This window comes from Nerophis ophidion, linkage group LG05 (genome assembly GCF_033978795.1).
Source record: "Nerophis ophidion isolate RoL-2023_Sa linkage group LG05, RoL_Noph_v1.0, whole genome shotgun sequence".
Taxonomy (NCBI): Eukaryota; Metazoa; Chordata; class Actinopteri; order Syngnathiformes; family Syngnathidae; genus Nerophis; species Nerophis ophidion.
Window position 1 is genome coordinate 38283039 of NC_084615.1, and position 13005 is coordinate 38296043.

A 13005-nucleotide genomic window follows, 5' to 3' on the forward strand; every position below is an offset into this window, starting at 1 on the left:
GCCAGTGGAGAAACAAATACTAAGGAGAAAGTGGGGTTGGGTTGGGCACACCCTTAGGAAACCAGCAACTACCATCACACGGCAAGCCTTGACGTGGAACCCACAGGGAAAAAGGAAGAGGGGACGGCCTAAAAACACCTGGAGGCGGGACTCTGAGGCGGAGCTGAAGAGGTTGGGAACCAGCTGGGGAGAGGCGGAAAGGACAGCCCAAAACCGTGCTGCATGGAGAGGAGTCATTGATGGCCTATGCTCCATTGGGAGCGATGGGCCTAAGTAAGTAAGTAACATAATATATGATTAGTGGTATTAATTACTACAACTTGTTCTCATTACATTGTATTTTTAGTCATTTTTTTCTATTTTTACTACATTTTTTCTGTGTTGTTGTTAAAAAAAAACCCCTGCTCTACTGCAACTGAAGCTACTCTCTTAAGTTCCTATTTCGGCGCATACAATGCCTCTATCTTGTTTTTCCTGTCTCTTTAGGGCTCCCCTCGCATGCTCAGGTTGCAGGGTTGCGTGTACATTTTTGAATGGGCGACGCCTGTCGTCTGCTCTGATGCCACCCACTCCAGCGGATGCCAGCTCACCGACTCTCAGCTGCAGTTCACCTTTGACCTGTCATCACTCACAGGTCAAGTGCAGGTAAGCACAAACTTCTTTACAACTTTAAGTTTTTGACTTCCCTCTTCTTGTCTGTGTTTATTTTCACTCTTGCATTTTATTTGGCTTTTTAATAGGGATGCTCTAATGCAACTTCCGATACAATACTGATATTGGATCCTTAAGCATTGGCCCATACAATTATTATACTGATATGATATCAGCACTAATGACACACAGTTTAATGATTATGTAGTTAGAAAAGGATTGATCAAGTGAAATTACTTAAAAGAGAACAACTGTAATGAAAATGACTAGCCTATTTATTATTTATCTGTCTGGAATAGACTTGTTTTCTTTAAAGGGGAACTGCACCTTTTTTTGCTTACCTTTCACAATCCTTATGTAAGACGAACACACGTCTTACTTTTTTTTTTTAATTCATTCTAATTTGTTAAACACGTACAGTGCGATGTGGCTAAACATGAAGCTTATTGGATAACACTTTTGCACCCATAAAGCCTTCTTAAAAAAAATCCAAGAACTGCCAACAATTCTCCTTTTACATGCAGTGACCTGAATATTAACAAATTATTAATAATGTTATTACAAGTGCTGAGGAGCTACTTTTTGCTGCACCATGATCAGAGAGAAGTACCATAACTAGTTTATGCAGGTATTGACATACTGAGCCGGCGAGCTGATGGATAGCCTCTGAGTTGGTAAAAGTTAATTCTAGATTATATATCATGCCTGTATAGTAGAAGGTTATGGCCAAAGGCCGAGAAGTTGGTCAGCTTTGACATTCAATTTAGACCCCGAGATCAATAGAAATACACAATAAACGCTAGTTTACGCCCACCTTTTTTTTCTTCTTCTAAATGAATGAGGGTTATTATTAATTCTTCATCAAATGGATATAAGCATCCATCACCCAGTGAGAACAGACATACAGTAAGTGATTGTTAGGTTTGTAGTTTATAGCTCTTGTTTCGCACTTAGCAATAGTTCTACTTCCTGGATCTGCTTATTGCTCAGCTTCTAAAACTTGTGTTCATTCTCCTTATATTCAGGCTCAAAAAAAGAATGTTCTGATCATCATTTGTCCCAAATTAGTCGTTGCCTCACATTAAGTGAAGTGAAGTAAAGTGAATTATATTTATATAGCGCTTTTTTCTAGCGACTCAAAGCGCTTTACATAGTGAAACCCAATATCTAAGTTCCATTTAAACCAGTGTGGGTGGCACTGGGAGCAGGTGGGTAAAGTGTCTTGCCCAAGGACACAACGGCAGTGACTAGGATGGCGAAAGCGGGAATCGAACCTGGAACCCTCAAGTTGCTGGCACGGCCACTCTACCAAACGAGCTATACCGCCCCAAGTCTGCCATGATTAATAGTAGTTGTTTTTGTTGAAGAAAATAGCGAACACTGTGACGCGTCTGTGATATTAATGCACCAGCGTATGCGTAAAATGAGCAAAAGTAAATATTACATGTTATTATGAATATGCTTGTTGCTAAATTACATATATACTTACGTGGTGTATATAAAACATTGACAGTTTTTCCGATGTTTTGTAGAGTGTTTTATAGGCGGAATAGAGCGAATCCCATTACCTTAATTTAGGGTTGTACGCTATACCAGTACTAATAAAGTATCGCGATACTAATTGATTGAAGTCAGTACTATACTGCCTTTGGAAAGTACTAGTACCGTTCTTTCATCTGCGACGTTGACGAGAGAGCCGATGTGCATGATGTTGAGTGTGTCAAAACGCACACACAAAGTGCATACAAGCAATAACATCTTAGAGAGGAAGAATGTAAAAATAAAAGACAATTCTACTGGTTATTAAAGAGGGTGCATGATGCGCAACATGGAGGTATTTGGGCCTCAAAAACAATGATGAAGGTGACGCTTTAAACAAAGAAATGCTGCGCTTCAAATATTGGTTTAAAACACGCCCAGCCAAATGTGGCGATTAGTATTACCTAACACTTTTGCTTCAAACTTAGGTAAACATTTAAATAATAAGCATTCAGATCTGCACAAGGAGTTTAAATAGTGACAGGTAATAATGCCGCTGATTTGTAACAATCTGCTTTATTATTAGGTTTGCAGGACACAACCAGACCTGTTCATTCTTCTACTGTGTAGTGCAGCGCGCTACCTCTCTCTCTCTTTACTTGCCCACTCACTCACTGAAGTCACTCAGCCAACACGATGCAATTCTCTTAAACACACATACACTTCTCTCATAAATTAATAACCAGCTGCTCTGTTGTGCACATGTGGATTCGTAGATGCACGCACACACCTGCATGGATTGATGTCAAAAATTAGCGCAGTTAAGACCCATATAACGTCAACTAATGCAAGTAAAATGAATGAATTTTGTAACAAATTGTTACAATTTGTGTTTTATCTTTAGCAAATGTGTGTTTTACCTGCTACATGGCTTATCTGTGTAAATGTATCCATAGTTTTGTTTTTAGTACTTACTAACAATTGTATTTTTCTTAAAGCACAGACCAGGAGTGGCACCATTAATCATGAAGCATTTAATATAATGTCAATAAAGCGTTTTTTTATATTGTAACTTAATAATTGATTATGGCAGACTATATGTTATATAGAAAATTGTAAATTGTTCTTTGAGTGCAACAAGAAAAGCCCAATGTGTTTAATGCCCTGTAATTTATATTTTTCCCTTCTAAAATTGTTCTTTGAGTGCAATAGGAAACATGTTTATTGTGTTGTAAGATTTTTTGTTGAAATTAAGCCAATATTAACATTTTTTGTAGTTCCCTTTATTTTGAAAAGTATCGATATACATTTTGGTACCGGTACCAAATTATTGGTATCGGGACATCTCTACCTCAATTGTTAGCTGACTCTTGCGAGCATTTATTTACAAGTGTGAATGCGTACAAAAGAGAAAAAGATGTGTGTTCATGTTTCACATAAGGATTGTGGATGATGAATGAAAAAGTGCAGTTCCCTTTTAAGTTGAAGTGGAGTGGTAATTATTTTCTTGTGACACGAAGTGGACACAATAATGCAATACAATAAGTTAATCCTATGACACATCATGCGAACACGTTTGTTATTGGATACTTTCTCATAAAATTCTGCTTGGGAGACTTTGTATGTGTAAGTAGTATATGCAACTATAGTTGTGTAATACTTGTTTGTATTGACAACAGTATTGTTTTAGACAGGAATACTGTTCAATTAAGTACACTTATCCTGTTAGACTGCTCGACATCCATTGCTTTCGGTCACCCCATAGCGGGGCGGGGGTTGCCCACATAGTATGTGGTCCTCTCCAAGGTTCTCATAGTCATCATTGTCACCGACGCCCCACTGGGTGTGAGTTTTCCTTGCCCTTATGTGGGCTTACCGAGGATGTCCTAGTGGTTTGTGTTGTGGTTTGTGCAGCCCTTTGAGACACTAGTGATTTAGGGCTATATAAATAAACATTGTTTGATTGATTGATACTATATTCTATACTGTATGTCTAGCTTGTGTGCTATTGCACACGTAACTGTGGGATACCTGCTAGTTCCTAGTAGAATATATCCTACCATGGCCCCGTTTTGGAAATGATTTCACTAAAGTGGCTTCTAGCTCCTATTAGCCTATATATAGCTTACCTGGTTCACCTTTTCTAAAGTATTTCACTTAAATACTACAAAAAAAAACAACCTTTTGTGCTCATTTAAGGACATTTAGATGTAAACTGGCGGTGCAGCTTTGCACAAGTGAACACACTGCTTGTATCGGAGTGGTTATGTCGGAGAATTTAGATGCAAGCCGATATAAACTTCTTTCTTTAATGATATACAGTCGTGGTCAAAAGTTTACATACAGTTGTAAAAACCGCAATGTCACGGCTGTTATGAGTTTCCAATAATTTCTACAACTTTTATTTATTTTTTGATAGTAATTGGTAGGGGTGTAAGGGTACACAGAAATTTCAGTTCGGTACGTACCTCGGTTCAGAGGTCACGGTTCGGTTCATTTTCGGTAAAGTAAGAAAAAATATATATATACATTTTTTGATTATTTATTTAACAAATTTGCTAAAACTTCCACCAAAAATATTTTGATGTGAAGTAATTGGAAACTTGGATAGGTCAATAATTCATAATAACATTGATTTTGATTCAATATTATGTTTTGAGCAATGACAGTTTAAAAAAAAAAAACTGCTTAAAGGCTAAATGTAATTTAAAAAAAGTTGCAACTTTGTCTAAATTACATTTAGCCTTTAAGCTTTTTTATTTCACTTTTGTTTATGTTTTTGTTTATTTTAATAGTATTTTTTGAATGTGCCATGGGCCTTTAATACATTAGGTGTGTGCCGCAAATGTCCTCCGGGGCACACTTTTGACACCCCTGCTATAGATATTAAAAAATTTAATCAGAGCCTGGTGACACATGCATGTTTATCATAACTCTCTCGTTCTGTCTGTCTCTGTCCCTCCCTCACGAATACTGCTGTGTGCACAAATTGTCTTGTTTTAAACCCCTTCTTAACCTTGAACGTACATTGAAAATATAGGGTTCGCAACCCTAACTTAAAATGCCGGACATTTGAGGCATTTAAGAAACTCCACCCGGACAGCCCCGCAAAATAAGACATGTCCGGTGAAAAGAGGAGGTATGGTCAGTCTATCATAGCCCAGTTGTTGCTAGCATGCCGTGTGTTGTTGTTTTTTTGAATGATTGAAACTTTTATTTGTAGATTGCAAAGTACATTATATTCCGTACAATTGACCACTAAATGCTAACACCCCAATAAGTATTTCAACCTGTTTTAAGTCGGGGTCAACGTAAATCAATTCATGGTGCCTCGTAGGGGTGCAATGGATCAAAAAACTCACAGATTGAATAATTTTTTTCGGATCAGGGAAAAAAAAAAAAAAAAGACAAGACAAATAAACAGCCGTTTTGCCGTTTTGTTTTGTAACACTTTTAAATTATTAAATTAACATATATAAAATCTAGTTCAAGTGCACAAAGCATAATATCTTCTTTTTAACATATTTAATGAAAAACAGTGCCACATAAAAAGGGATTTCTCCTTTCCTCCACTGCTTGTGTCAGTGCCTGCACAAGGTGACTCTCGTAGTCACGTAGGCGTGTCTTCTCAGCTCCCACTCTGCTGTGATGAAATGAGCGCTTATGGTCACATAGTTCCCCTGGACCTCCACCCTTGCACTTGTGGTCACATAGTTCCCCTGGACCTTCACCCTTCTGTCGTGAGCGCAACAGATGTTGCTCGGGATAGTTCGTCCAAGGGGCGTCACTAGACCTAATACTGTACTGGGGCACACCTGGGGCACAAATAATTCATGTGAGCGTGCAAAGCGCGCAAGCAAAAACATTTTTAGCACTTATTTATCATAAAAAAATACATAAATAGTGCTTTAAACTATGAAATCATATCAGATTATGTTGTATGGATCTTTGATTAACCACCTCAAATTAACTAATGCATTTGACCTACTTGTGCACTTTTTACTCCAGACTTCTAAACTGCTACTGGTAAAAGCAAAAAGGAAGAGCAATGCATCTTTTTGAAATATATATTGCAGTAATCATCTGCAAATTTAACATCTACAAAAGTAAAAATAAAAATAAAATAGCCCTACATCTCTGGGTTCTTTTATATTATTTAATTTCCATTTATGGCAATGTGGCTAATCCTATTTCAGATACACAAAACTATAAAATATACACAAAACAATAAAGCCACAGTAGTAGAATAAATGAACAACTGTTGTGTGTCTGTTCAGGGAATCATTTTCTGAGAAGTAAACTGTAACGTCTCGTTTTCATTTTTGCAAAGTGGTCAATCACTCTGGACAGACATGGAAATATTACAGTAACTGTTATACAGTTGACCAGTGGTTCCCAACTGCTGGGTCGTGACATAAAAGTGGATTGTGTGTCATTTTCAGTGAGTCGCAGTCAGATGTGTGCATGAAAAAAAAAAAGTTTAGGGAGAAAAAAACTCAAATTGTGGCAACAAAACCAGATATTTTTAGCCATTTTTCTAGTGACTATTAGTGAGTATTTTAGCAAAAGGCAAACCGACTAACAAGTTGGAGGAGGACTCAGGACAGACATGGAAATATATTTTTAAAAAATCTAAATGGGGCAAAAAAACCCGATATTTTCAGCCATCTTTCTGAAAACAAATACAGAAATGTTACTATTTTTTCTGGAAACAAAACCAGATGCTGTAGCCATTTTTCTGGTGACAAAACAAGATTATTTTAGTCAAAGTCACACCGATTAACAAGACAAGTCTACTGTGCTATTTTTCTGTGAAATAAACTTGAATGATTTAAAAATTTGGCTCACGACTTGATGATATGAAAAAATATTTTTCTTCCTGAAGATAAACCATTTGAGAAGCACTCAACTCACACATGCTTACTCCAAATCATCATTGATGCAGAACCAGCAGACAATAACCAACATGATGTTTCATGTTCATTGGAAATTCCCCCGACAGCTCGTACAGCGAATGAATATGTTTGTCTTGATACAAGGAATAACGTTAGCTAACTTAGCATCAACTTAAGACAATGATGTTGCCTAGCTAGCTAGGACTTCACTTACATCTCTCATTCCTCGCTTCTTCTCTGCTGCGGGCGAATAACTTTCTTAAATCCATCTAGGAGTTACAGTTTGAGTCAAATCAAAATCAAAATATTGTAATTAACAAATTATTGTTGGCTAACGTCACCTACCTCACGCAGTGATTCGAACCCCCCCCTCTCTCTCTGACTCTCTCTGACTCTCTCTCTCTCTCTCTCTCTCTCTCTCTCTCTCTCTCTCTCTCTCTCTCTCTCTCTCTCAACAAAAGTCTCGATCCACATGTGAATAAATCACCACATTAAGTAGCCATTTGCTCATTGTTTCGTGGAGTGAATACAGTAGCAATCAATTACCATACTAAGTAGTATGTGCGCTGTTGTCTATGCTATGTAGACTTAAAACTCTAAAGCGTTTTTTTTTATTGGTGAAATTTTTACTGGGGCACTGCAGATCAACAGTGTGGCACGTGCCCCAGTGAAATATGTCTGGCGACGCCCCTGGTTCGTCCGTCCACAACTGTTTTCCTCTCTTGCTCATAAAAATCTGACACAATCTTATCGTTGAAGTTGGTGCGCGACGGGATGTCGTAATGTGGCTGAAGCACTTTCAGCATGTGTTTAAAACCCTTGTTTTGCACAATGGAGTTTGCACCTATAAACACACCGATTAAATGGCACGGGGAGTTCAAGGTCCTCCGTTACTCCGCTCGCCATTACCACGCTGTGCGAACAACTTTTTTTTTTTTTTTTTTTCATAAATCAGACCGCAGATCACGTGTGTGCCGAACCGAAGATATTGATCCGAACGGATCACGGATCAATGTTGATCTGTTGCACCACTAGTGCCTCGGTGTGCATTGTTTACAAAACGTGCGCTACTTAATATGTCCGTGTCGTTCGGTACACCTCCGAACCGAACCGAAACCCCCGTACAGAATCGGTTCAATACAAATACTCGTACCGTTACACCCCTAGTGATTGGAGCTCATACTTGTTTGTCACAAAAACATTCATGAAGTTTGGTTCTTTTATGAATTTACTATGGGTCTACTGAAAATGTGAGCAAAGCTACAAGGTCAAAAGTATACATACAGTAATATCAATATTTGGTTACATGTCGGGCTTCACGGTGGCAGAGGGGTTAGTGCGTCTGCCTCACAATACGAAGTTCCTGTAGTCCTGGGTTCAAATCCAGGCTCGGGAACTTTCTGTGTGGAGTTTGTATGTTCTCCCCGTGAATGCGTTGGTTCCCTCCGGGTACTCCGGCTTCCTCCCACTTCCAAAAACATGCACCTGGGGATAGGTTGATTGGCAACACAAAATTGGCCCTAGTGTTTGAATGTGAGTGTGAATGTTGTCTGTCTATCTGTGTTGGCCCTGCGGTGAGGTGGCGACTTGTCCAGGGTGTACCCTGCCTTCCGCCCGATTGTAGCTGAGATGGGCGCCAGCGCCCCCCGCGACCCCAAAAGGGAATAAGCGGTAGAAAATGGATGGATGGATGGATGGATGGTTACATGTCTCTTGGCAAGTTTCACTGCAATAAGGCACTTTTGGTAGCCATCCACAATCTTCTGGCAAGCTTGTGGTTGAATTTTTGACCACTCCTCTTGACAATATTGGTGGAGTTCAGCTAAATTTGTTGGTTTTGTGACATGGACTTGTTTCTCCAGCATTGTCCACACGTTTAAGTGAGGACTTTGGGAAGGCCATTCAAAGACCTTACATCTAGCCTGATTTAGCCATTCCTTTACCACTTTTGATGTGTGTTTGGGGTCATTGTCCTGTTGGAACACCCAACTGCACCCAAGATCCAACCTCCGGGCTGATGATTTTTATGTTGGCCTGAAGAATTTGGAGGTAATCCTCTTTTTCTCATTGTCCCATTTACTATCTATAAAGCACCAGTTCCATTTGCAGCACAACAGGCCCAGAGCATAATAACACCACCAAGCTTGACGGTGGACATTGTGTTCCCGGGATTAAAGGCCTCACCTGTTGTTCTCCAAACATATTGCTTGGATTTGTGGCCAAACAGCTAATTTTTTGGTTCATCTAACCAAATAACTTTTCTACAGAAGGTCTTATCTTTGTCCATATGATGTCAGATGAAATAAAAAAGAGCTGTTTGGCCACAACACCCAGCAATATGTTTAGAGGAGAAAAGGTGAGGCTGTTAATCCCCTACCGTCAAGCATGGTGGTGGTAGTATTACGATCTGGGCCTGTTTTGCTGCAAATGGAACTGGTGCTTTACATACAGATAGTAAATGGGACAATGAAAAGAAGGATTACCTCCAAATTCTTCAAGCCAACATAATATCATCAGCCCGGAAGTCACAAAAAAATTTGAGTTGTAGAAATTATTGGAAACTCAAGATAGCCACAACATTATGTTCTTTACAAGTGTATGTAAACTTTTGACCACGACTGTAGGACCGATATCAATATCGGATCGGGACACCCATACTTTTAAGATCTTTTATCTTGTCTTTTTTAACTGATTGTATTCTGACAGGTCCCACTAGGCTCCAACAGCTACTTAATCAACGTGTGCAGCTCAGTGGCAGAGCCGGCTTGCAAAGGAAGCTCCGTTTGCCGAGTGTCAGGCTCCAGCTCCGACAAATCAGCATTATCATTCGGCATCAGCAAGGCTATGACAATGGATTTTAGGCACGAGCAGCAGGCTGTTCTAATGCAATATGGTGGTGGCGATCCATGCCCTCCCGGTACGTCTTTTCAACTAAAGTGGCATCGTAACATGCTGCACTGTGTACTTTGCCATAAGGATGCTAATCATCATTTGCTTTAGTAACACAAGAGGGTGAGGCGTGCGTGTTTCCCTTCACATCCATGAAACGGTCGTACACTGAATGTACAACAGACGACAGGGCCGATGGCAGAAAGTGGTGCGCAACCACCGCCAACTATGATGAGGACAAGAAATGGGGTTTCTGCCAGCCAGGTGATCTTTTAGATGGAAATAACCGGAAATTTATTTTTCTCTGAGAAACATGTAAACAATGACTGCGTTTATGTTATTAATGTATACTTTTTCCCTCTCTTGCAGCATCTGCCAAGCGTCAGTCATCCATATTGTTTGGATGCGACCCGTCCGCAGGCCACGGCTCCCCACAGCTGCTCTCAGAAACTGCAGGCTGTTCAGCCACTTTTCAGTGGAAAACCAGTGCTGTGTGCCCCCCCAGGAAGATGGAGTGTAAGCTAGTAAATCAACATCAGACCTTTGACTTGCGAGCCCTGTCCTCCCTCACCGAGCCATGGAAGTTCAGCCGTCATGGCGACGCGTAAGTCTGTCTGTTGGTTGGCAATAAGACATCCTCTTGTGACTGTCTCACAATCTCCATGCTTACACAGATATTACATCAACCTGTGTCAGGGGATTCACGGGGGACTGACTGATTGTCCCGAGGATGCCACAGTGTGTCGTCGCACCGCAGCAGGAAGGACTCAGATGCTGGGTCGCGTCCACACTCAGATAATGAGCTACACTGGTGGGCAACAATAGATCAATATTGCCTTAGAAGTAACCTCTTTTTGCTACAATTTGTTTCCGCCACAGTCATGTTTAACAACACTGTTGTTATTGCTTTTGTTGAAAAATGATCTTCATGTTTGTAAAACATATAAACATGTAAACTTCCTTCTCACATAGACGGAAAGATTTACATTAGCTATTCAGCCGGTGATGACGTGTGTGGTAACGGCGTGGCAGCAAAGACAGAGATCCAGCTGACATGCGGCTCCACTGTGGGACACCCTGCTATTGTGAGGTACACGCTTTACAAGTACTCTCCCATGACCCCAACTAACTTCAACTTCTCGCAGTGACTTTTCAAGAGAAATAATTCTAAGAATCATTTACTTTCAAGTTCAGCATTCTCTAACTTGCAGTTAATGACAGAAGAGTGTTTGTCTGTATAGTTAAACTTTGCATCGTTTTGGCGCCATTATAAAGCTTTACAAAACACTTCACGTCTCTTCATAAACTATGATATATCACATGATTTAAAAAAAAAACAACATTTATTGTTTATTCTCTTCATGCTGACTGCACGTGTGCCTTTTTCACACTGCAGGTCAATTCTGAATTTTTTGTCCGTATGCGACCTGTATCAGATTTTTTTCATCCATCCATCCATTTTTCTACCGCTTATTCCCTTTCGGGGTCGCGGGGGGCGCTGGCGCCTATCTCAGCTACAATCGGGCGGAAGGCAGGGTACACCCTGGACAAGTCGCCACCTCATCGCAGAGATTTTTTTCATGTCAATGTGAAAAGTGCAATTCCAAATTTCTCCAAGCTAACCTTAGCCTCTTTTGTATGTGTATTTAAATCAAATATGTGTCCAATGCGACTGCAGTCTGAACGCCCTGATCACGTTCATCCGACCAATACGTCATCAAATAGCAAAAAGTGATATAATTATTTGCCAAAAATAGACGGTTGCAAAATAGTTGACAAATGAACAAAAACACGTCAATGTTCCACCACTCCTGTCCTCAACTGCTCGCCCAAATGCTCTTCAGAGCCGACAGTGAAGCCAATGTCCCACAAACTGCGAGAGCCAAAATGCTTGCCCTCTTCCTTCCTAATCTTCTACACACAATAATTTGGTTCAGGAAATGTTGACTTTGATCGCACAAAATCCTAGAAATTGCCACAAATGTGCTAGGACTGGGACCTACAAGAATTGGAGCCATGTTTACCTGTTTAAACACTGCAGCACGTGTGACTTCATAATCTCATGTCTACATGCGGGTCAGCTTGGGTCTATATAAGCCATGACATTTTTAATTTAAATGTGACTAACAAATTTAAAAGACCAGATTTAACAAAAAAATCTGAATTGGACATCCTAAACTGCAGTGTGAACATAGCCATGTTTGTGTACAGCGTCAACAAGGTGTCCTGCCTCTTTGTGATTGGCTGGGAGACTCGCTGGGCGTGTGCAATCAAGCAGCGTGAGGTGGAATTGGTGAACGGTACCATACAGAATCCTGATACCGGCACCATCCTCAGCCTGGGAGAGCTTTACTTCAGGTAGTACACATTTTTGTGCACCAAACTTCTGTACCTTATCTTCACTGCAAATGTGTGTCCTCAGCCCTCACCAGGCCTCTGGAGATATCCGGTCCAATGGTGACCGCTACATCTACCACATCCAGTTGTCTGGCCTGACCAACAGCTCCCTACCGAGCTGCGTTGGTGCCAACATCTGCCAGGTCAAACTAAATGGAACCTACAGACGCAGAATTGGCTACTCCAGCAAAGCCAAATATTACATTAAAGGTATTTGAAATTCCTGCTCCCATCTTGAACACGTGGTTTGGATGTTCCTGCATAGATTATACAATTTGTCACACTCTGCTTCCTGAAAGTTAATCCGTCATCCTTTCATTCATCAGCTTTGTGAAAAACAGTTAATTATTATGTGTTTTGGAGATAATTAGTATAGCTGCGAATCTTTGGGTGTCCCACGATAAGATTCAATATTGATTCTTGGGGTCACGATTCTATTCAAAATCGATTTTTTTTTTCAAAAACTATTTTTTCAGCTTTAAAAGGATTCTCTATTCATTCAATACATAGGATTTCAGCAGGATCTACCCCAGTCTGCTGACATGCAAGCAGAGTAGTAGATGATTGTAAAAAACTTTTATAATTGTAAAGGACAATGTTTTATCAACTGATTGCAGTAATGGAAATGTGTTTTAACTATTAAACAAACTAAAAATATGACTTATTTTATGTGTGTGAAAATATTGGAAACAGT

The 13005-nt window shown here is 40.0% G+C and overlaps 1 protein-coding gene across 1 annotated transcript in view; it reads left to right on the forward strand.

Moving 5' to 3' along the window:
• Positions 1–13005, forward strand: part of igf2r (insulin-like growth factor 2 receptor) — a 50237-nt gene that overhangs the window by 33285 nt on the left and 3947 nt on the right. The window contains exons 39-46 of the mRNA XM_061900852.1: positions 487–645; positions 9732–9942; positions 10026–10178; positions 10284–10518; positions 10589–10725; positions 10887–11004; positions 12126–12272; positions 12337–12521. Coding sequence (XP_061756836.1) covers positions 487–645; positions 9732–9942; positions 10026–10178; positions 10284–10518; positions 10589–10725; positions 10887–11004; positions 12126–12272; positions 12337–12521 — 1345 coding nt within the window. The remainder of the gene's footprint in view (positions 1–486; positions 646–9731; positions 9943–10025; positions 10179–10283; positions 10519–10588; positions 10726–10886; positions 11005–12125; positions 12273–12336; positions 12522–13005) is intronic.